Source organism: Pan troglodytes, chromosome 13, assembly GCF_028858775.2.
Source record: "Pan troglodytes isolate AG18354 chromosome 13, NHGRI_mPanTro3-v2.0_pri, whole genome shotgun sequence".
In the NCBI taxonomy this organism is placed as follows: Eukaryota; Metazoa; Chordata; class Mammalia; order Primates; family Hominidae; genus Pan; species Pan troglodytes.
In genome coordinates this window covers 135,624,816-135,649,669 of record NC_072411.2, presented here as the reverse complement: position 1 = coordinate 135,649,669, position 24,854 = coordinate 135,624,816, and the positions used below count along the sequence as shown (strand labels likewise).

General features: G+C 48.4%; 1 protein-coding gene across 23 annotated transcripts in view; it reads right to left on the bottom strand.

Moving 5' to 3' along the window:
- Positions 1 to 24,854, bottom strand: part of DGKD (diacylglycerol kinase delta) — a 118,424-nt gene that overhangs the window by 27,971 nt on the left and 65,599 nt on the right. For 19 of the 23 annotated variants that reach the window (XR_010149938.1, XR_010149937.1, XM_003309528.6 and 16 more), the window contains 7 exons: positions 10,967 to 11,071; positions 10,550 to 10,682; positions 9,521 to 9,627; positions 9,004 to 9,129; positions 7,966 to 8,068; positions 7,065 to 7,227; positions 3,463 to 3,571 (listed from right to left, as the gene is read on the bottom strand). Coding sequence is in view for 21 of the 23 variants with exons in the window: in XM_003309528.6 (XP_003309576.1) it covers positions 3,463 to 3,571; positions 7,065 to 7,227; positions 7,966 to 8,068; positions 9,004 to 9,129; positions 9,521 to 9,627; positions 10,550 to 10,682; positions 10,967 to 11,071 (846 nt within the window). In the remaining 2 variants the exon portion in view is untranslated. The remainder of the gene's footprint in view (positions 1 to 3,462; positions 3,572 to 7,064; positions 7,228 to 7,965; positions 8,069 to 9,003; positions 9,130 to 9,520; positions 9,628 to 10,549; positions 10,683 to 10,966; positions 11,072 to 24,854) is intronic. The other 4 variants (XM_063790910.1, XM_063790912.1, XM_063790911.1 and 1 more) reach the window with 1 other exon arrangement.

Here is a 24,854-nt window from a genome sequence, read left to right as displayed (position 1 = left end):
GGAGGGGACAGATGGCATTTTCCTTGGCAATGAGACAGAAACATGACTGCCCTTGAGAAAAGATGCTGCTTCTGGGAGAAATGGATGAGCCACAGGTCCATCTCTCAGCTGTCATCACATCTTGATGGTCAGCCCCTCACACCCTCTCTGATCTGTCTCCCAAATCCCTCTGCTTCCCATTTTCACCACCGTGACCACAGCCCCAAGGAATCACTCTGATGCCTCGCCACCCGTCCCTCCATCCACTACAGCATCTCACTCACTAATGCCAAATTCTTCTTCCAAAAACATCACTAGTATCACTTCTCTCCTCTAAATCCTATCCAAAAAAGGTGCCAGGACCATCCTCAGTCTGAAGGCCACCCTGGAGCCTTGCCAGAGCTCAGCCTCTGCCCGCCTGCCTGCTGTTCCACGAAGAGACCTCATGCATTACTCAGGCCTCACCCTCCACCTGGATTCCCATCTCAGAGCTCCAATGAGATCCCACTACACCATTCCATTGCTTAGGAGGCCTCTTAAAATGCCCACTGCCCAGAGCTCACCAGCCTTTGACTCTGACAACGGAGTGACCAGGGCCATGAAGGCCTGCGGTGGAGTGTGTGTGGAGGCGTTACTGTCCTTGAGGCAGGAAACCTGCCGTGGTCCAGCCTACAGCACCGTACAGCCCTCTGCCCACCAGGTGGAGGTGACCATGCTTGAGGCCCTGCCGCCTGTGGGGACAGCAAACACCAGGGAAGGTCCTGCCTCACCAAGGGGACATTTGGCAGCAGGGGAGGCAGGAGCGAGCAGACCAGGACACCGGAGCCGACACACTAGATGGAGAGAACCCAGTGCTGAAGGGTGCCCAGAGGGTCTGAGGACTCCGTGAGGGCTTCCTGGAACTTTAAAGGAAAAGGAAAGCAGCGCACAGCAGGCATGGATGGTGCTCCAGGCAGGGAGACACCACAGTGGGAGGGGCAAGGCAGAGCTCAGTGAAGAGGAGGACAGCGAGGAAACAGGAGGCAGACAGGCAGAGGAGCAAGCAGGAAGCAAAGCTGGGACTCTTAAAGGTCTGGACTTTTCCCAGAAGCATCGTGCTTGGGGGGTGCACAGGCAGAAGTGCCCCGGGAAAGGTCGCCTGGGTGAGCTGCAGATGGACAGAGGCCAGGGTACAGTGGGTGGCAGGACTGAGGACACAATTAGTGAGAAACAGGCAGGAGGAAGAGACGGACGAACCAAGAACAACTGTTCGATTTCCTGGCTCAGACATCTAGATGGATGATGTTTTCAGACTCGAAGGAAAGGAACGCAGGGTGGGGGCTGAACGTGGTGTAATGTTGGAAACTCGAGGCACTAGGAGACATCCAGAGAGGCCCAAGGCTCAGCTATCAATTGAGGCGCCCCCAGAAGAGAGATGACAGCAGAAGCCCTGCAAGTCGCTGAGCGTTCAAAAGTGAAGGAGGAGAGGCCCCAGCAAGGCTCTGAGGACACAGCGTTAAGGGAAGGGTAAGGAGGGAGAGGCCACCATGGAGCAGTAGCAGCCAGGAAGACAAGAAACCCTGAGGCGGCAGGGGCCCAGCGAGGGCATGGCCACCACATCAGGTGTCAAAGAGACGCAGGGGAGAGAAATGTGTGCTGACCTTGGCTGAACGTATGAAAATCAGCCACAAGGTTCCACTGTCTTCCTAACTAGTGACAGTGAACTTGCAAGTAATACACAAAATCAAAAATTAGAGTAGTCTATGCTAATCCACCAGCAGGCGGCACCACTTCTCCTCCTGAGCCACTGGCCTCACGGCCCGAGCTGTCAAAGTCCACCCACCTGGAAATACTACCAAGTGAGCAGAGCTGGGTAGGCACCACAGAATCACTGAAAAATACATCCACGTCACACAGAAGACTGAATTTTTTAAAAATGGGGCCATAATAAACATAAGAAAATACAGATGCAAATCTTGTTCATCTTGGGGTGTAGGCAGCTGCAAATATGACAGACGTTGACAAAAATCATGAAAGAAAAGACCACCCCCCAAAAAGGATGTTGAACTGACAAACGACAAACCGGGAAAAAAATATCTGCAGTGACAGATAAGAAGTTAATGTAACAATAATCCTCACACACCCATTTTTAAAGGAAAAAAAGGTGAATACTCAAAGAGAAAATGAGGCAAAAAAAATATGAACAGGTGATTTATTTAAAACTTCATAACCAACTGAGGAGGCGTTCAACTTCACCAGGAATTAAAGAAGTAAAGGTCAGACATTTTTTGGTCTACTTAGCTGGACAAAAACTAAAGAGATGAACAGCTTGGATGGTGCACGGGAAAGACAGCTTTAAGAGGCATCAGGCATGGAAGCTGGCACAGCCCTGAGGAAAGGCAGTTTGTCAGCACATTTCAATACTTAAGCTTGGGTGCGCTCAGAGAGGAGACCACTGGGAAGTGATCTCCGTGCTCACACATGGAGGTGAGCTGGCCCTGGGCTCCCGGGTGTGTCCAGTGGAAAACGACACACAGATGCCTACTTACAGACACAGGCACAAGGTGTCTGTAACATCTTAATTAGTGGTTTTTTAAAAGCAGTAACAGGCCGGGCGCGGTGGCTCATGCCTGTAATCCCAGCACTTTGGGAGGTCAAGGTGGGCGGATCACGAGGTCAAGAGATCGAGACCATCCTGGCCAACATGGAGAAACCCTGTCTCTACTAAAAATACAAAAATTAGCTGGGCGTGGTAGCATGCGCCTGTAATCCCAGCTATTTAGGAGGCTGAGGCAGGAGAATCACTTGAACCGGGGAGGCAGAGGTTGTAGTGAGCCGAGATCGCACCACTGCACTCCAGCCCAGCAACAGAGCAAGACTCCACCTCAAAAAAACAACAACAACAAAAGCAGTAACAGAATAGCCCGTTTAAATTACAAGTGCACTGTGCATTGTATGTACTGTGATCAAGAGAGGTCAGAGACAGCAAAATGTTGGCACTGGCTGATCACCTGGGGAGGCCGTGGCTTGGTGTGGAAATTAAATGACTATATGAACATTTTTATACACAATCAGGAAAATCTATTTTTATTTTAATACAAAAAACTAAGTCCAATGAACCATGACTCTGACTTGAGAAACTCAAGTATACTGCCGTCCCCTTCTCACAAGCAAGAGGCCTCAAGACAAAAATTACCCAGTAAAGCAACAGCCCCACCCAGCCCTGCTCCCCATGTGGGTCCTTTGTGGGCAATTCTTTTCGTAGCTCCCTTCAGGTCCCCCTCATACATCATGGCCAGAGCCCCCGGGCCTCCACGACGCCAGGGGGTGGCCCAGGCTCTCCCCTCTCTGCCCTGGCCACCAAACTGCACACTCCCCAAAACCACCAATGGTTTCTGGCCTGAGAACAGGTGCTCCGAGATGAACAGGAGCTGAGACTGCATGATTTCCCTCTAACCTCTGCACCCTCTCTGCTCCTGGCTGGGCTCCCTCCTGTCCAGGTACCTGTTTATGAAGGTTGAGGCTGTCGATTTCAGAGAGGACCCAGCCAACACTTCCATCCCCGCCACAAACCAGAATCCGGAATGTGTCAAACTTCTGGAATAACCGTAAGCTGCAGAGAAAAGAGAAAGGCCGTGAAATGACATCCATTCCACAGGACAAATGACAGGCTTGTCAATACGGGGCTGAGGGGCCACCTGTGCTCCTTATGGCTGACCTGCACCAGAGGCAGAGCACGCACAGGCCCTGCCACGTGACACCAGCCGCCTCCACTCAGGGTCCACTTTGTCAAACGGACGACAGCAGCACTGGGGTCCAGCCAACTGCTCCCACCAGCCACGCCCCACCCAGCGACAAGACCACTCAGCTTGGTGAGCCACTGCACCCTCTGCAGACATCACAGGCAAAGTGGTGGGCCAAAACTGCATCCCCTGCCAGGCTCACGGGCACAGCCTTCCGTGGCCCCTAACCATGTGAGCCCACCCTGCGTCACTGTCCCTGCCCCATCCACATGTGGCCCCTGCCAGCCTTCCCAGCATGCCCTCTGGGCTGCCTGCATCACCCCGCACCCTCAGCCTTGGCACTCCCCAGCCCTGGGCCACAGTCTGGCTTCCGCCCTGGCCCTTGTTCTGGTCACCCTGGAGCCCCAGGCTGCCTGACCTGCTGCGGGCTGCATGTCCCCACGGCAGCACATATGCCTGGGCCCACTCAGTCCTCCGGTGATGTGACCCACACCTCCTACCCTCCTAACTCCTCGGTTTCCTTCCTTCCTGGGCTCCCCCTGCCCCTGCCCAGCAGCGTCCCCACTCAGGAGACCAGTGCCGCTTCTGCTCACTCCTCATCCTCTTCCTGTGTGACCACATCCAGTTTCAAGGACCACACAGGTGACTCTGGATCAACAGCCCCCAGGCCACTCCTGAAAGCCAACACTTGCACCTGTCCTCCAGAACACACCACTCTGGTATCCCAGGGCACATCCAACAGGACACAACCCTACTCGGAGAATGGTAGCTCGACCACCAATCCAGTCCAGAGGCCAGACCCACCTCCTCTCAGCCTGCAGCTGACCCAGCCCCTCCTGGCAGCCTCTCCTCCACACCCACCCCAGCCACCCGCTCAGGTCACCACCGTGCTCTCGAAGAGTCCCACAGGAGCCTCAGTCACCTTGACACCCTTCCTGAAAGCTCCCCACGAGTTCCAGGAAGACCTTTCTAAAACACGAGCCTGGCCACGGGCCTTGCTTTATGAGGCTGCCCCTCGTTTGCAGGAAGGAGTCGAACCTCTTGGCCAGCACCCGCAGCCCTCCCTGACGGCAGGTGCCACCTTTCTGCTGCTGCCTGGCCTGGCCCCACTGCATTCCCTCTTGCCTCGCCTCTGCACAAGCGGTGCCCTCAGCCCAGAAGCCTCCCGCCTCCCTGCAGCCTTCAGAACACTAGAGCTCCTCGGATGCCAGCTCGGGGAGACGTGGAAGGACGCCGAGTTTGACTTGCGACCCCGCCCCCGCCGGGTTCCCAGAGAAGCTGTGTCACCCCCACTGAAGTGCCGGGGGACCCTGCGTGTGCTCCTACCCATTCCCTGCATCTGCACTCCCCGCCTGGCTCACCTGCGCACCCTGCCTCAAGCTCAGTGTCTGACCCAGAATGAGTGCTCAGAAGACAGACAGGCATAGGTGATGCGGCACCAAGCCCAGGCTCCACACAGAACACTGACACCTGTAAGGCCCCCTGCTCTCGGGAGAAGAGGTGACAGGTCAAGGCCAGGAACTGGAACATGAAGCAGTAGCTCCAGATTCTGCTGTGAGCTGTGTGAGATGAGCTGCTTCCAGAAATGGTAAATGACGACTCAACTCCCCTTACGCCGCTGTGGGGGCTTCCTAAATCATCCCATCTCATACTTAACTCCCACTACGAAACATGGGGTTTTGCTTGCACACCAAAATGAATATTTCGTTATTCTCCAGTTCAGCTGTGTAGCCTGCCCTGCCCACAGCCATTTCAAAGCATTCCTCCAACACCCCTGGTACCACGTTTAATAACAACCTCAGCCTGCTTGGTGCATTGTGATAACAGATGTATTATACCTCCACTTTCCCCACTTTTTAACTAAAATTATTTCTTTGCCAGGCAGTGTAATCCAACACTTTGAGAGGCTGAGGCAAGAGGATCACTTGGCTCCAGAAGTTTGAAACCAACCTGGACAACACAGTGAGACCACTCTACAAAACATTTTAAAAGTTTTGTGAGGCTCAATAAAACATAAAAAAAAAAAATTAGCTGGGCATAGTGGTACACACCTGTAGTCCCAGCTACTCAGGAGGCTAAGGCAGGAGGGTGGTTTGAGCCCAGGAGGTTGAGGCTGCTGTGAGCCAGGATTGCACCAGTGTACTCAGCCTGGGTAACCTAGCAAGACTCTTCTCTCAAAAAATAGTAAAATTAAAATTAAAATATCTTGATCAGCCTACTAGTGAATGCAATCCTCCACCATTCAGATAAGAAGTCTTTCTACAGAAAATGTGGGAGTACTGCCTTTGCGGAAGCAGGCTGGAATGCTGCCATCTGTGACTGCTCTCCGACTGCGCCTGGCTGTGAGTGGGGATGAGCAACACAGAAGACACCCAGAGGACCGACGACGAGCAGCGTGTTCCTCTTACCCTGGCATGTACGCCAAGGACACGCAGGGAGCTGGCCGAGGTTCACATCAGAGTAGCCCCTGGCTCCTAATACACAGACCCCACTGACTCCTCCCGGAGAAATACAGGCCAGACCACAGGCTCTGCAGGCACTTCCCACTACAAGTATCCTGGACATCTCCGGCAGTGCCAGCAAGTCCTCTTAGAGCTCTGACCTGGAACTGATGCTTCCAGAGGAAGAAATTCATTCAAATGGCAAAATTCACAAAGGCAAATGTTTTCTACAAACTTATGAAAAGTAAAAAACTACAAAGAACACACATGGCTCTCCAGCAAGCAGAGGAACAGTCTAATCTCTGTGCTGCTGATGCATAGTGGAAATCGCTCTGGCCCAATGCCGCCCTTGCGTGTTCCTGCCTTGCAGCACCTGCACACCGAGCGGCCTCCTGTGCCTCTCAGCAAACACTCTTCCTGGCCTCGCTGCAGGACAGCTTCTTCCTCAATGTTAGGCAGCTGTTACAAAGAACGAGGCACGCCAGGAAAATACACCCACAGATAGATAGATAGATAGATAGATAGATAGATAGATAGATAGATAGACAGACAAATAAATAAAAATAAAAAAATTATAAAATGAAAGAAAATACACCCACAACGTTGTATGCAGACACATACAGAAGGCATTTGTGCAACGGCAGGTAAAGAAGAATCCTGATTGGCTCAAAAGATGCACGTGCATGGGTGTGTGTACATGGATGTATGTACGTGTGTGCACACGCACACTGTGTTCAAAGTTGGAAGGCCATGCACCTCTATTAAGAGTGGGCACCTCTGCAAGTGCAATTTGGGAAGGAAGCAGTTCAACTTTTCTTTCCTATTTAAAGCTTTGTGTCTTTGATCTTTTTTTTTTTACAAGCACACACTATCTACACAATTTTTAAAACTCCAAGAAAGATATATTTTACAAGCTTCCTACCCGAGGTGTGGGCCTCCGTTCATGAGGTCGAAGACCTGGGCGGGGTTTAGTAGCTGTTTGAATCTTCTGAGGAACTTCACACCCTGGTTGTCCCCACTTTTTGAATTGACGAAGACCAACAGTGGGCTTGTGCAAGACGGAGGACAGCTGGCCTTCCAGAACCCTGGACGCAAGAACGAACAGAAGAAAATATATAGGCCACGGAAGACGCTGAGGGCACCACTGATGGAATCAGCAGCAGCAGACCCCCCCAAAGGACACACACCTGACACATGCACACCTATAAGTCAGGAGGAGGTCAGTGAACAGTTCCCCACAGCCGGTCTCCATGTGTGAGGCCGGGAGCCCCATCCATCTGACCTCCATATTCACAAGGTGTCCAAATGCCACCTTTCTGCTGTCTTCTCTTCTTGATCTCCTCTGAGCCATGTACCCCACATCCCCCTTTCCACCAGTACTTGTCAACAGGTGCCACCATGTACCAGCCAGACATGAGAGCAGCTGCAAGCCAGTGTGCCAGCATGTGCTAGGCAGAGATGGGGCACAGCTTCAACGGCTCATGACAGAGAAGGCCCCAGACCTGGGTTGCACTCAACAGCATCACCTCCACGGCAAGCGCCAGGCTCGGGTCTCAGGCCTGTCTAAGCCTGGGTGCCACTCAACAGCATCACCTCCACGTCAAGTGCCAGACTTGGGTCTCTGGCCCATCTAAGGGCAATGCCGCAGCATCAGGGCGCCGTGTGCCGCTCTGTGCAACTCCTCCAGCACCCCCCACAGCTGTGCCTGACCTCTTGCTGACATCTCACCAAGATAACCAAACTCCAGAGCTGGAGAAGAGAAAGTGCGTGGAGAAGGAAGTGTGTGGGCGTGCATGAGAAGGATAAGCATGTGTGGTACCCACCATCGGAGTCGATGCTGTTGAGAGCCGTGGGTGGGATGACTGACACTTTGCACAGGCCAAGTGGGCACTTGGTCAGCAAGGATTCTTTACACGATGTGTGAACCTGAAACAAGAGTCCCCGCGTCACCAAGGGTCACTGGCATCCTTCACACACACCAGAAATCCACCTGCCCTGTAGCTGATGAGCTGGCCTCGGGGGAGGCAGGCGATTTCAGAGCTGGGCTGGCCTGCTACCATCGGGGGCCCTGGGCCAGCCTGCTACCATCGGGGGCCCTGGGCCCTGGCTTTGCACTTGAGAAGGCATAACACGGAAATACCCGGCAGGAGCCAGTCATGCTTCACACCGTGTGGGCTACAGTCCTGTACCCAACCTTCTGGCCCTTCGACCACAGCTACCTCAAACTTTCAGGACGAGGGTGAGGGCTCCTGGGGCCATGTGTCTCTATGTGTCCCCTGTGTCTTGGCTTCCTCCTGGCAGCCAGATGTGCTAGGCAAGTGACTGCAGCAGCCACTTCACAATGACCAACCCAGAAGCAAGTACATGGAGGCTCCCTGAGTCTCTCCCTGGAAGCACATCTCACCACCCAGAGCAACGACGAGACCCAGGACCTGGCAGGAGGCCACTGGGCTGCACCCCTTCCACATGGCTGTGCTCACTGTCAACACTGCCCAGAGCCAACGCCACTCCGAATGGCCTCTACAGCTTTCTTGCTTCCACACCACAGGGGCGGCCAGCTCAATTGTCCCAGGTGACCCCTCACAACCCGGCTACAGTGCCGCATGATGCAGGGTGACATCTGTCATAACAATACACATCTGCATGTGTCTAAAGACAGGAATAAATGCAAAAGGAAGAAATACCCCAAAACATAGCTAAGAAGGAGAATGACCCAACAGTTCAAAAACCCACTCTCAGCCGGAGGGGCCTCTGGGATTAATTTACCAGGATCCAGCAGATCATGCGGAGCCGCAAGGCCCGCATGGGCACGGTTGGGAGCAGACCCTCCCCTCCAGCCCGGGCGCAGGGCCCACACTCACCATGGCCTTGCACCAGAGGCAGCGCCAGTCCTGCAGGCGCAGCACACTGCCACAGGTCTTGTCGCACACAGTGCACTTGGCGCTCACAGGTAGGTTTCCTTCCAACCACTGGTGGGGCATTGCAATCTGCAACCAAACAGAGGCACGCACTAGGGACGCTCCCAAGGCTCCACGTCCAGGGCAGCCAGGAAATGCTCATTGTGAACTCAGCCAAGGCATTCTTCCCAGAACAAGCTCCTTCCCTGATGGCCAGTGAGGGAAGGGATGGCAGGGCCTGTGAAGTACCATCTACCTATAGCACCTGTCGGAGGTGCAAACAAGACTCACAGGGACAAGCTGGAGCTCAGGGGTGCGACAACCACACGGAGACCGCATATAATTTCCACTGTGCCACCCAATGCCAGTGTGACCATCTCAAATGAAACAGTGGCAGGGAGGGCAGGGAGGAGGCTTGCATGGGGCTGTGCAGGTGGGGGACCCTGGCTCAGGGCCCCACAGGTGGTATTTCTTAACATACCCCATCTGCATCTTCAATGATGTCCTTCCCGATCGAGGCCAGTGTGGTCCACTTGCAGTTATTGGTTGCACGCACAGCACAGCGCTTGTGGGCCTTAAATTTGCACACTGTGAGAGAAGGGGCACATGAGCCTACAAGCTGTGTCTGTGCCAGGAGCTTCCCATGCTGAGCAGTGTTGTGAGAACCGTCCAGCTCCAGAAAAGTCAAGGAAGGAACCAATGGCACTCCCATTTTATAAGTGAACTACTGTGATACGCTTAGAGGCTGATGGCGGTGGGACCGGCGGCAGCAGGGAAAGCTGGGGATCAGTAAGCTTTCTGTAACAGGCCAGAGAGTGAGCAGTGGAGACTCTGCAGGTCGCAACCAGCTTCCGTCGCCACTAATCAACTCTGTCATGTAGCACAAAAGCAGCCAGAGACAATGTTTTTTTACGGACACAAATTTGAATTTCATGTAATTTTCACGTGTCACAAAATATGATTCTTCTTTTGATTTTTTCCAATCATTTAAAAATTTAAAAGCCAGTCTGAAGCGTGGGAGCTGTACAAAAACAGGCAGAGGCAGGGTGTGGTCCGGGCTATAGCTAACAAGCCCTGCTCTAGCCCATTGCTTTTGCCACCAGACTGAATGCCCTTGCCCAAACCCTGCAGCCCTGACCTCTAAGTCTGTAACACACTTTCAGTGCATATATGCACAGCCCCATTTCCCCGGCTGCAGAGTGTGAGACACAGGGGCCGACCACTGTTCCTTCAGTGCCTTTCCCTCTGTGTGCTCTACGTTTCCCCTGTTTCTCCTTTTGCCACCCACCACTTCCCTTCTTTTCACTCTGAGCACTATAAAAAATGATTTATCAAGGACTCTTTGGCAGGTAAAATAAACAAGAATGGCATCACAGAAATCGCTGTGCCCTTGACTGACCACATGGGTGACAACGGCTTATTTATGGTGACTGGGTTTGGATTTCCAAGGCTTTATCAAGTAAAATGCCAGGCCACCTTTCCTGACAGAATAACAAACGCACATCCGTACCCTCGCAGGACAGCCCGTGCGACGTGACCCCAGACAGAGCCTCACGGCACACATTGCAGTAGGTCGGCCTCGCGTGGGAACAGGCGTACCAATTGTGCATCCCTGAGAAGTGGTCCATGCTGTACTGGGTGGGCTGGAAGAATGAAACCAAGACAGCAAAGATAAGACTTCTCTTTTAAATTGTTAAATGCAGTAACTTGGACAAGATTAAACAAAGTATCCAAGAGAGGAGAGGAGGAAGGTTTATAAAGGACAGGTCTGCTGAGAGGACAAGCAATAAGCTTTAACTGTATAAAGAACATGCTAAGAACGTGAGCTCCAGACTGTGGGTCCGCACGTGGGAGACACTCAGACAGCAGACACTGGGGTGAGGGAGGCAACAGGAGGCATTTGGAGAAGGGTGTTTTCTTTTTTAACCTCAAAGTGCTCCCTGTTCTGCACAGTCTTTAATGCTGCAATCCAATCTTCCATTTCTTTTCTGTTATCAGCACACAAGATGAGCTTCCTGCATGGAGTTATGACCTAGAGAAAGAAACAGGTTCAACAGATCCATGAACAAAAGGCAAGTGCTGATAGCTATGAACGCTTTCTTAAAACCGACCTCACACAGACATAAAAATTACTATTTCATTCAGGTATTCACACTGAACCGAAAACAAAAATGGTTATCAAGGATCACTAAAAATTAAAAATAAGAATGATCTCAAACCAAAAAGACAGTGAAATTTAGTTTTTATATATTCATCAGCAATCAATTTAAGTGGACATTTATAATTGCTTGCTACTTAGACACAGTAGTAAACCCTAGGAAATAAAAAAAGAAGTAACAACTGTTGTTTTCCGAACAGTGGAAGACACAGTTGCTACTGCTTCAGGGAGCCCACAGTGATGGCCAGCATTTGAACAGTTGAGGGAAGTCTGCTCAGCTGTAAGTCTAGAATACCATGAGCATGTATCACATATAAATGTTCTTGTAGAAAACCTCAATATCAGACTATGCAGGACCTGAACGACTTGACTGGAAATAAAGTTGTGACCTGGTAATAATCAACAAATGAAAATGATATCCATAATATATAAAGGGTTCTTATCAATCAGTAGAAAAAAATCTTCCTGATATAAAAAAAGCTATGAACTTGCATTTCACAAAAGAAATACATCAACATTCTTTTCAATTTTTTTTGTGGGTACATAGTAGGTATATGTATTTATGGGGCATATGAGACCCTCTAATACAGGCACAGAACAATCACAGAGTAAATGGGGTATCCATTGCCTCAAGGATTTATCCTTTCTCTGTGTTATAAACAATCCAAGTATACTCTGAGTTATTTTTAAATGTACAGCAAATTATTAACTGTTGTCACCCCACTGTGCTATCAAATACTAGATCTCGTTTATTCTAACTACATTTTTGTACCTATTAACCATCCCCCCAGCCCCACTACCCTTCCCAGCCTCTGGTAACCATCAATCTACTGCCTATCTCCGTTAGTTCAACTGTTTTCTTTTTTTTTTTTTTTTTTAGCTCCCACAAATAAGTAAGAACATGTGAAGTTTGTCTTTCTGTGCTTGGCTTACTTCACTTAACATTAAGTGTCCTCCTGTTCCATCCATGTTGTTGCAAATGACAGGATCTCATTCTTTTTCATGGCTGAATAGTACTCCATGTGTATATGTAGCACATTTTCTTTATCCATGCGTCTGCTGATGAACACTTAGGTTGCTTCCAAATCTTGGCTATTGCAAATAGTGCTGCAGACATCTCTTCGATACACTGATTTCCTCTCTCTTTGGTATATACCTAGCAGTGGGATTGCTGGATCACACGGTAATTGCATTTTGAGTTTCTGAGGAACCTCCAAACTGTTCTCCATGGTGGTTGTACTCATTTACAATCCTACCAGCAGTGTACGGTTCCCTTTTCTCCACACCCTCGCCAGCATTTGTTATTGCCTGTCTTTTGGATAAAAGTCATTGTAACTGGGGTAAGACATTATCTCATTGTAATTTTTATTTGCATTTCTCTGATGATCAATGATATTGAGCACTTTTTCATATACCTACTTGCCATATGTATGTCTTCTTTTGAGAAATGTCTACTTTTCCTATTTTTTAACTGGATGATTAGATTTTTTCCCTTTTGAATTATTTGAGCTCCCGATTTATTCTGGTTATAATCCCTTGTCAGAGGAATAGTTTGCAATTTTTGTTTTGTTTTGTTTTTTTGAGACGGAGCCTCACTCTGTCCCCCAGGCTGGTGTGCAGTGGCGCAATCTCCGCTCACTGCAAACTCCGCCTCTTGGGTTCACGCCATTCTCCTGCCTCAGCCTCCCGAGTAGCTGGGACTACAGGCGCCCGCCACCACACCCAGCTAATTTTTTGTATTTTTATTAGAGACGAGGTTTCACTGTGTTAGCCAGGATGGTCACGATCTCCTGACCTCATGATCTGCCCACCTTGGCCTCCCAAAGTGCTGGGATTACAGGCGTGAGCAACCACGCCCGGCTAATTTTTTGTATTTTTAGTAGAGACGAGGTTTCACCGTGTTAGCCAGGATGGTCACGATCTCCTGACCTCGTGATCCGCCCACCTTGGCCTCCCAAAGTGCTGGGATTACAGGCATGAGCCACCGCGCCTGGCAGTTTGCAAATATTTTCTCCCATTCTGCGGGCTGTCTCCTCACTTTGTTGACTGTTTCCTTTGCTGTGCAGGAACTTTTTAACTTGTTAAAAACAGGAGCTTTTTTCACTGCTTTTTTCCTGCATTGCTAATACAGGAGCTTTAACCATTTGTCCACTTTTTGCTTTGGCTGTCTGTGCTTGTGGGAATTACTCAAGAAACCTTTGCCCAGTCCAACGTCCTAGAAAGTTTCCCCAGTGTTTTCACAGTTTCATAGTTTGAGGTCTTAAAGTCTTTAATCCATTTTGATTTGATATTTGCATATGGCAAGAAATGGGAGTCTAGTTTCATTCTTCTGCATATGGATAACCAGTTTTCCCAGCACCATTTATTGAAGAGACTGTCCTTTCCTCAGTATATGTTCTGGTACGTTTGTCAAAAATGTGTTCACTGTGGATGTATGAATTTATTTCTGGGTTCTCTATTCTGTTCCATTGTTCTGTGTCTGTTTTTATGCCAGTACCACGCCGTTTGGGTTAGTATAGCTCTGTAGTATAATGTGAAGTCAGAAAATGTGATTCTTCCAATTTTTCATCAGGAGAATTTTGGCTATTCTGGGTCTTTTGGCTATTCTGGATCCATATAAATTTTAGAATTATTTTTTCCATTTCTGTGAAGAATGTCATTGGTATTTTAATAGGAATTGCATTGAATCTGTAGATTGCTTTGGGTAATACGAACATTTTCACAATGTTGATTCTTCCAGTCCATGAACGCGGAGTATCTTTCCATTTTTTGTGTGTTCGCTCCCATTTCTTGCATCAATGTTTTGTAGTATTCATTACAGAAATCTCTCACTTCTTCAGTTAATTCTTAGGTATTTTATTTTATTTGCAACTACTGTAAATGGGATTACTTTCTTGATTTCTTTTCCGGATTGTGCACTGTTGGTACATACAGAAATGCTACTGAGTTTTGCATATTGATTTTGGATCCTGCAACTCTACTGAATTTATCAGTTTTAATAGTTTTTTTGGTGGGGTCTTTAGGTTTTTCCAAATATAAGATCACATCATCTGCAAACAAGGATAATTTGACTTCTTCCTTTCCAATTTGGATGCCCTTTATTTCTTTTTTTGTTGTTGTTTGATTGCTCTAGCTTGGACTTCCTCACAGAAGAAATACAAAATGGATAATAAGCAAGTAAAAAGCTGCTTAATCACTCTAGTCATCAGAGAACGCAAATGAAAATAGCAATCTATTTTTTGCCCATGGGATTGGCAAAGTTTTAAAAGATGACTATCCAGTACTGACAAACATGCGGGGGAAAAAGAGTTCTCCTCAAGTACTGACAGGAGGTAAACAGGGTATAAACTTTTTAGAGAAAAAATTGATAGTGTATATCAAAATTTTCAAGGGTCATAACCTTTTACTTAATTTTGTTTTATAATGATTATAATATAGCGATGGAGTTCCAAAGTCAAATCTACAAACAAGGTAGATTTAGAAATCTAGCTTTTATATCTCTCCCCTATCTTGGTTCCCATAGGCTGCTTTACCAAAAAAGAGAGAGAGAAAGTAAGGTTTCTCCTTCCATTTTTAAGATACGTGCAAACATGTATATCACATCGTCCCCTTTGTCAACAGTAGCATGGACACTTTTCTCCACCTTTGCCTTTCCATTTAATTACATATCCCGGCCATCACTCCTTAGCAATATCCAGGGCTTCCTCATTCTTTCAACAGTGGCACAGTACTCCACTGTATAGGACTCAGCCAGCGCCCTATGAATGGGAATTTTGTGCTGTTTAAAATTCTTCTGCGATTTCTCATAGTGTTGCCGTGAATTATCTTTACAAGGATCTTTTCCTGTTTTTACCAGTGTATCTCTGGGGTAAATTCCTAGAAGTAGAATTGCCCTGACAAAGAGTAAATGCACATGTAATTTTGCTAGCTATTGCCAAATTATTCCCACAGGGGTTGTACCATTTTGCATTCTCACCAACAGTGTTAGGAAAATGCTTGCTTCCCCATGGATTCAAAAACAAAATATGTTATTTAACTTTTAGATTTCAGCACATCTCATAGCTTTAATTTACATTAAGAAGACCCAATTTAGGAATACCCAATTTAAATTATTAAATGACCATGTTTCTGGCTCAGAAACCATAGAAAGTGCTTTACAGGGAGATTCTCCAGTGACTAAGTTTCACCGCAGAGGGGATAAATGGAACTGGGTCGCCAGTGCATGGTTCGCTTCTTCTTCCACATATCCTGGGTTGGTGGGAGAAGAACACCTGGGGCCAGGCTGGGTGTGGGAAGCAGCAGAGCTGGGAGAGAGTGAGGGCGAAGGAGAGACGGCAAAGGCAGGCCCGGAGGGGCCGTCTGCCTTCTGCCCTGCTGCTGTTCAAGCTTGAGAGCACCACAAACAGCCCCTCTCCCTCCAGAGGACACACCCTGGCTCAGCAGATGCTTGCTAGGTGTCTCCTCTAGACTGGGGATTCTAACAACATGGTGAGCAAAGTTCCTCCCCTCAGAACTCACAGTGTGGAGAGGCAGGCAGATAATTATTTCCCACACTGACTCAGCCATGAAGACGACAAAGTGGGCCCTGAGAGTGGGACTCAGGGAGTCTCTGGACAGCCACTGAGGGACAGTCATGGGAGACTGGGAGCTGCCAAGGCCGAGTGGGTGCATGTCATCGGCACCGTCCCTGTCTACCTATCAAGTCTGAGCACACGTCCCTAACTGTTCACCCTGGGTGAGTTTTAATATTTGAACACTTTTGTCAGCATAGTAAATATAGTAAGAGAAAGATAATATACCTTACTGTGCATAACTCGGGGATTATATTAGGAGTCATGCAACAGGATATTTATAGAAGACAACAAGGAGATGTTTTAGGTCCTGAGTCTACTACTCCCACGGCAGCCTTTACGAGCTGAAGTGCCAACTTTGCTCCAGAACTCAGCCTCAGCGTTTGAGAAGATGGATCTTTGGGCCCACCTGACCCACACACTGAAGGAGAGGGTGTACTAGAATTGCTTTGTGGGTATTGGGCACTACTAGACAGCAAATTATAGACAAAAGCATTAGGTTTAAAGACAGTGAGTTAAGATACAAGTGACCAATGGCATCATTGCCTTCACCTGTGCTGTTGTTTGTAGACAATAAACACTGAGCAACAGATAAATGCCAGAGAACCTGGGTTTTGGCTTCTAAGGAAAAAACAGAAAAAACAAACAAACAAACAAACAAAACCTCTTATTTGTGCCTGTTCTGTTGTGAAGAAGCCTGAGAGAGACCCAGATCTGAATCCTACCTGGCCACTGATAAATTTGGGAAATGGGGGCAGACCCTCTTTGCTTCTCGTCAAGAAATGTGATGCTAGAAGCAACCTGCAGGGCTGTGGTGGAACTGAACAGGACCAAATGTGCACAGGGCCTGGCACATTCCCTGAGTCTGAAGCCCTTGCTAGCTGTGTAACTTAGAGCAGGTGCTTCTCCGCCCTGTGCCTCCACTGCCCCATCTGAAAACCGGAGCTATTAAGAGCAGTGTCGCATCCTAGCCTTGTTGTTGTGAGGTGCCAGTTGGTGCAACCTGATAATGTTCTGGGCACTGTCACTATCGGTGCTACCTCGGGGTCGAAGCCCTCAGCTTTGGTGTCATCATTTGACACTGCTGAGACCCCTTTCCCATGTGAGCATCTTTCTTGAGACTGCTCTGGTGTCAATGGTCCACTCTCCGGAGAGTCCCACCAAGTAAGTCAGAAGCCATCCTTCTTAGCCGCCCACAGAGGGGACACAACTGGGCCTGCCTTCTCTATGTCGGTCCCCAGCTGCACACAGGAGATTTGCCATGACTCACACTTCCATGCCATGCCTCCATCTTCTCAGCACACCCCTCCTGGCGAGCTCCAGCCCCCACACCAGCCAGCAGGCACCCCTTAGGTAAGGGCCCGCCTCCTCCTCCTCTGGCTGCCCTCCTACTCCTGCTCCCCTAACGCCAGCCACAGGCCAACCTCTGGTAGGGGAGGGTGATTCTCTTCGGGAGGCTGATTCTGGGGGATGTTCTGAGCAGCACTTCCTATTCAATCCCTTGATTTGGGAGACAGCGTGGGTAGGAAGGACCCAGGCGAGAAAGCAGGGGCTAGATACGGGCCCTCAGGCTATGCCTTCCTGGCTGCTCACCCTGCTCACCAGGGCAGGTGGCAGGGTGCAGGGAGATGCTCTAAGGAATACTAAGAGCATCCCTATGTCTGGACTGCAGCCAGTATCATAGCTACTGGCAACCAAGGAATGGTGTAAAAAAGCTGAAACTATCTCCAAAATCCAGCCTTCACAAAGAAAAGTCTTTGGAGACTAAAAGATGGCTCATATTTTTCAAGCAAATGTATTAAGTAAGAAACAGTTCACACCCCTGAATCAACTTAAAAGATAATTGCAAATCAGAAGCAGGGCAATAAGGCTGGGCGCAGTGGCTTACGCCTATAATCTCAGCACTTTGGGAGGCCGAGGCAGGTAGATCACTTGAGGTTAGGAGTTCGAGACCAGCCTGGCCAACATGGTAAAACCCCATCTCTAACTAAAAATACAAAAAATATCTGGACGTGGTGGCATGTACCTGCAATCCCAGCTACTTGGGAGGCTGAGTTGGGAGGATCATTTGAACCTGGGAGGCGGAGGTTGCAGTGAGCCAAGATTGCACCACTGCACTCCAGCCTGGGCGACAGAGTGAGACCCTGTCTCAAAAAAAAAAAAAAAAAAAAAAAAAAGCAGGGCAATAAACTGAACTCAACAGGACAAATGAATGACATCCCAGGGACTCAAAAGGCCAGGCTGCAGGACGTCCCACCAAGAGGAGCAGAACTGCATCAGAGGTGACTGCATGGAAACCTACACACTGGAGAGAGAAAATATCCTCAGATCTTGATGCTTGATGACTGGAGAAAGAAACGTGATGTCACAGAGGAGGAGTGGATAAAATGGTGGATGCATTTCTCACAGAATCCTGAGGCAGGCTAGAACAGCCATAGACAGATGTGAATTTTTACACACCTGCTGGAATTCTCTTGAGGGTAAAGAACTTAAAAATCAGTAAGAGCAGACAAACTAATAGTAAAATGGACGAAAGACTTGAATAGCTATTTCACAAATGGCCAATAAAGCACATGACCCGGTGCTCAATTTGATTAGTCATCAGGGAAGTACAAATTAAAGCTACAGGGTGATGCATCTCTCACAATGGCTGAGCTGTAACAGACAGTATCAAGTGCTGGTGACAGTGCAATTTGGTGCAACTACTTCAGAAAACAGCTGAACTTGTATATACCCTGTGACTCAGCAATTCCACCCACGCATCCCACAGAAATGCGAACGCATACCTTCCTCATCAAGGCATACGAGAATGTTCATAGCATCACTACTCTAAACAGGCCTACAGTGAATACACTGTAGTATACTCATACATTGGGAGACAAGCAATAATGTAATGAATCTTACAACAGCGAAAGAAATAAGCCTGACACAAGACGACATATACTCTGTGTAATTTCCTTATGCATTACATAAAGTTAAAAAAACAGACATAACTAATCTATGGTATTAGATGCTAGCTTCTCCTAGCAGCTGCTTTGACAGGAGGGGCACACAGGAGGGATTCCGGGGGCTGCAGTGTTCTCCGTGGTCGGGAACATGCATCAAGCTGTGCGTCTGTAACGAGTACACTCCTCCATGTGAATGCTGCACCTCAGTCAAAAAGGATACAGAACTTGGGATTTCTCAAAAACACATAACCACATAACTCAAAAGAAAAGTGTGCAGAGCTGCCCAGACTCCTGCATAAAATCTGGTTAAAAAATAACTGTACAAGAGACAGGGAGAGAAAGGTGGAAACATGAATATGAATATGAAATATGAAGCATGAATATGAGAGTCTGGCAGCACTATGTTAAAACAGTGTTAGAAATGGATTTTCAACGTTTATGAAAAAACTCTGTCTTATAAGGCAAATGCAAGTTAAAATTAGGAGATCCCATTTTTTAACCTACCAGATTCACAGAGATCAAATGTTTTATAATATGGTCTACTGATTCTCATACACTGGGCCAAAAATTAATACAACCTCTATGGAAACCATTTGGTAAAATCTGTCAGACTTGAAAATATACACCTGTGTCTCAACAACCATGCTTCTATAAATTTATCCTCTCCTGTATCTTCATGAAAAATCACATACTGTATATACAAGGTTATTTGTGGCGGCATTCACTATAAAGGCAAAATATTTGAAACCAAACAAATACTGATCAATATAAGGCTGGTAGAGACTGGCTACAGTAATGACAGTACATTCATATAACAGAAAACTATGCAGCCACTAAAACCCCTGAAGCTACTCCACATGTTCTTATATGGAACAACCTCTAAGACACACTATTAATAGATAAAAGCCAACTGCAGGAAGAGTATGGGTACAGAGAAAACACTAATATTAGTCACCTCTAACTGAGAGGACCTCTGAGTGGCTGGGAAACACTTTATATCTTTTTAGCCTTAAGATTTCTGTACCACGTGCATGTGTTGCCAATCCAAAAATGAGCTATTAAAAAAGAATAAAGTCGGCCGGGCACAGTGGCTCACGCCTGTAATCCCAGGACTTTGGGAGGCCAAGGCGGGCAAATCACGAGGTCAGGAGATCGAGACCATCCTGGCTAACACAGTGAAACCCTGTCTCTATTAAAAATACAAAAAAATTAGCTGGGCATGGTGGCGGGCGCCTGTGGTCCCAGCTACTCAGGAGGCTGAGGCAGGAGAGTGGCGTGAACCCGGCAGGTGGAATTTGCAGTGAGCCGAGATTACGCCACTGCACTCCAGCCTGGGCGACAGGGTGTGACTCCATCTTAAAAATAAATAAATAAATAAAAATAAAGTCTTACGTTTATATGTTAAGGATAAAAAAAAAGCTTTAAAATTCTATTTGAAAGAACAACTTTGGCTTCTATTCTTGATTCAAGTACATGATTTTCCAAGAGAAATGAAAAAATACCTTGCTACTCTAAATGAGTTGCCAAGCCAGACAAAATGTCCTCCCATGTCCTGGGAAGAATTAGCCCAGGGGGTTATTAAACCGCAGGGAGTGATCTCTGAGAAATCATGGTGAAAAAGGAGACATACTGGAGACATGCAGACGTGATTTCTCAAATGGAAAAGAGGGTGGACTCTGGCTTACACACACATGGCAGCTGATAGAACAAGGGACAGTTTGGCTAACATGGGCGAGGCGCAAAGAAGGTCTCGGCAATCCACCGGGTGTTTTCCAGGTTATCTGCTCCATTCAGCTTCTCCACAACCTGACGAACCCGGCTGAGGGGCCTGCTCACAGTCCCACAGCAAATGAGCTGATGTGGCCAGGACACCAGGCAGGGGGGCTCCAGGCGGAGCCCTGGACCTCCATCCCGCAGCCTCTCCTCATCTGGGTGGTGCCTCACACCAGGGCCAGTGGGCAGGAGGCAGGGAAGCAACTGGCACTCACCACGAGCTCTCCCAAGCTCACTCAGTACAAGCGGTGTCTGGCACATTTCATTTCCGTTTTGGCAGGGTGACTGGCTTGGAGGATCAGCACAAGGACGATACCAACATCTCATTAAGTCATCTGACTAGTTGCCCCTCCCACTCTGACCAGGTTTCCCAAGAGTTCAAAATAGAAGGTGGAGAAATAAGATCTGGAGGATAATGACAAAGGCAGTTCACTGATTGACATCAGGCTGAATCACAGCACCCAAATGGCTATGTCCTGTCCAACCATTTCTAACCATGAATTTGGACATGCAGGGATCTGGACGTGGATCTCATTCATAAATGACACTTTAAATGACAAAAAAGATCAAAGTCCAGCAAACTGTGTCACGCTGAAACCACAGGCCAAACCAAAAGGGCCTAAGAGTAATTAATGTGAGGCCCGGGGACCACAATGGTCCAACGGTCATGACGAGCGAGCAGGGATGGGTAGAGGCACAACACTCTGAATGGACCGCCTCTTCACTTTTCACGGGTCCAAATTCAGATGACATGGAGGTACTTTTCCCCACTCCTCTCACTGAGAACTGAAAACCATGGGCATTAGAAAATCAACACAAAAAGACCCTGAAAGGTAGAGAGAAGATGGCAGCCTGACAAGGGTCTTGTCCGAAGGGATGACACTGTGGTGGCCCTCTGGGTTTTCTTTTTACCTGGTATACCCTAGACTTGGAGCTAAAGAAGCAGCAGCCGAAAACAGTGATGGATACTGGGGGGTGGGTGGAAAGCCCCAACAAAAGCCTGCTCTTCCAGGCCAAGGATCCAGGAAGGGGGCAGTCAGACAAGACAGAAACTGACAACGGCAGTAACACCCACCTTACTCCAGCCAGCGCCACAAGAAAAAACCATGCCCACCCCACTCCCAGGCCACAGCTAGGCGCTCCAGCACTCACCTAACAGAGTACCAGAGGAGGCCAAGCAGAGAGCCGGGATGTCTCCTGCACCACCTGGAAATGAGTCCTCACCCCCGACAGCACAAGAGGATATGCAAGCGGCAAATAAGCACACAGAAGATACTCAACATCCTTAGCCATCAGAGAAACACACTGAAACCACAACCAGAGAGCCCTACGCACCTATCACGATGGCTACAACAGAAACTAGTGCCAACACCACCTGCTGGAGAGAATATGGAGAAAGTGGATCTTACTGTTGGGTGGGATGTAAAACGTTACGGCCACTCTGCAAAATGGTTTGGCAGTTTCTTGAAAAACCAAGCATGTGACTAGCATATGACCCAGCAATTACACTCTTCAGCATTTATCCCAGAGAAATGGAGATTCATGTTTGCACAGAAACCTACCCAGGAATGTTTACAGCAGCTTTATTCATGATCACCAAAAACTGGAAACTATTCGGATGCCCTTCAGGGGGTAAATGATTAACAAACTGTGGTACACCCATGGAATACTACTCAGTAATAAAAAGGAACAACCACTGATAAGACTCATCAACCTCAATGAGGCTCCAGGGAATTATGCCGAGTGAAAAATCCAACCCCAAAGGTTACATACTATAAGATTCCATTTATATCACATCTTGAAAAGACCAAATTATAGAAATGGAGACCAGATGAGTGTTTGCCAGGGGTTACAGAGGGACACGTGTGAAGCTGTAAAAGGGCACAAGGAAAATCTCTGCGGCTTGGAGGCTACCAATCTCCACTGTAACGAGGTTAGTATCCTGGGTGTGACATTGTACTGGAGTTGTGCAAGAGGTTACCACTGCATGCAACTGGGTAAAGGGTACAAAGAATCTCAAAATAAAAGCTTTAATTAAAAATAAGTAACCACCATCAATAATATTTCAGTTTAAACTGGGAAAACCAAGGAGTAACTCCAGAACAATGCTGTGTTTCTTATGGACAAGGGCGTATGTGGGCAGCGCAAGTTAAAAGTGTAATCTTATCTAAAGTCCTGTATTTGTAGTTAGTGCAACCCATGAAACATCTGACGCCAAGAAAATATTATGTGGACACAGCTGACACACCTTCGGTACACGTTCTCAAAGGAAAGGACCGGGTCCTCTATGTCAGGAGGGGTGGGTAGAAATGCCAGCTGCCCCGCCTGTCCCTGCGCCTGAGTCCAAGCACACGCAGGAGTGTCATGGACCACGCCCTCTGGTTGAGCTGCTCATTTTGCTATGGGCTCTGACACGTGGCCTGGGTACTTGAGCCTGCACAAGGCAGGGCCCTGGAAACGGAAGGTTTCATTTCTAAACACAACAGTGCTTGAGGAATCAGTGGAGCTATGTAACCTGAGGAGCTCAGCCATGAAGAGAGGATGTCAGAACCGCAGGCTCCTGCCCTCAAACAGTAGTGCACTTCCCGGGTGGGGCGGGCCAGCCCAGCACCCACTACGGCAATACCAATGTATGCTCTGGGAGTGGCCGAGATGGTGCCAAGACAAGGCCCCAAAAGAAGCTGCCTCTGCAGCCCCACAGCCCGCTGGCCATGCCCCTCGGGGGTCCTACTACACACTTAGGGGGCCTCAAGGTCCTTCTGCCACTGCCTCCCAGAGACCAGAGATTGTCCCATCCCCCCAACCTCCCAAGTCAGAAACTGCTCCCTCAACTTCACCTCCTCCCTCCTGTGCTATCTTCATCATTGGGCTCCAAATTCTTTCTTTCTTCCTCAGAAATAAATTCAGGCAGTCTTTCACTTGAGCAAACAGAAAAGATTCCTGCTCCTGCGGAGGTTACATTTGAATGCAGGCAGTAAATTAAAGACTTATTAAATAAGTGAATTACACAGCATGGAGAGTAGTAGCTGGTGACAAGCCCTATGGAAAAACAGGAGACCAGAAAAGACAGGTCTGGGGGCCAGGGGACTCCACAGCAAAAACGGGGAGGAGGCGAGGAAGGAGCCAGAGACTGGAAGGAAGCAAAGAAGGAGGTGGGAAGGGCTGAGCAGAAGCAGGCGTGTGGCGCGTGGCTGGGGCTGGCATCAGGAAGGGGGCCAGGGGCCAACCTGCAAGCATCAGGACCACAGAGGGCCATGCAGGTGTAAGAACTTTGGCTTTTACTCCACGTAAAATAAGAAGCCATGCAAGTTCAAGTTTTGAAAGCATCATTCTGGTTGCTTTACTGAAAGCTGACAGTAAGATGCAGGAAAGAAGGCAGGAAACCTTTTGGGAGGCTGCTTAGTAACCCCATCACGAGATGATGGTGAGGAGAGTGGGCAGGCTCTGGATGTGCTCTGAGGACAGCAGACGGGACAGGGTGAGACACAGAGGAGTCCACAGTGACCTCCGAGCAGCTGGCTGGGTGCTGCTCCCATCCCAGGAAGGGGATGCTGTGGGTGGAAGCAAGCTTTACAGCTGGGGTGGCGGCAGGGCCAGCAGGTCCATGTGGACATGCTGAGGGCACGGTGTCGATTAAAGTCTCAGCAATGTCCAATGTCTTATCTCACTCATGAGATCTTCATCTTGCCATCAGTTTGGTATGTTAAAAAAGAAAAACTTAAAGACACTATAGAAATGAGATCACTCATACGTGACCACTGCTGCTGATAGTTCTGGAGGTAATTTGACGATCACCAGTCAAGCTGAAGATGCGCACACCTGGCAATTCTATCCTTAGAAACACATTCTAGAGAAACTCTTGCCCGTGTGCCAAGAAGACGAGGATAAGCATATTCACAGCAGCACTATTGATCACAGGGAATCTGGGAAAGTGTACGTCCACAACAGGACGTCTTAGGTACTGGAACACTACAGAGGCCACGAAAACCAGCATCGTGGGCCTCAACTCAGGCCGCGCCTGTCAGGGGCTCTGCGGTTCATGCCTCGTTCCCCAGAAATTCTGATTTAACTCCAGGAATCAGGAATCAGTTGTATTAAACCTTGAACCATTTAACTAAAGCTAGATGTAGCCACAGGGATAAATCCAGGAAGCGTAATGCTGTGGCTGTCCAGTCTGATAACATTTATTCGACATTTCAGAACCAGTTCAACAATGCTATATACTTATACTGTTTATGCCTACATACACTTATCAAAAAAGTATACAAACATGAAAACAAATGACAAACACCAAAGTTAGGATGGAGGCGACCCCCAGGGAAGGGGGAGCAGGAAGAAACGAGGATAGGAAAGAGAATTCCAAGT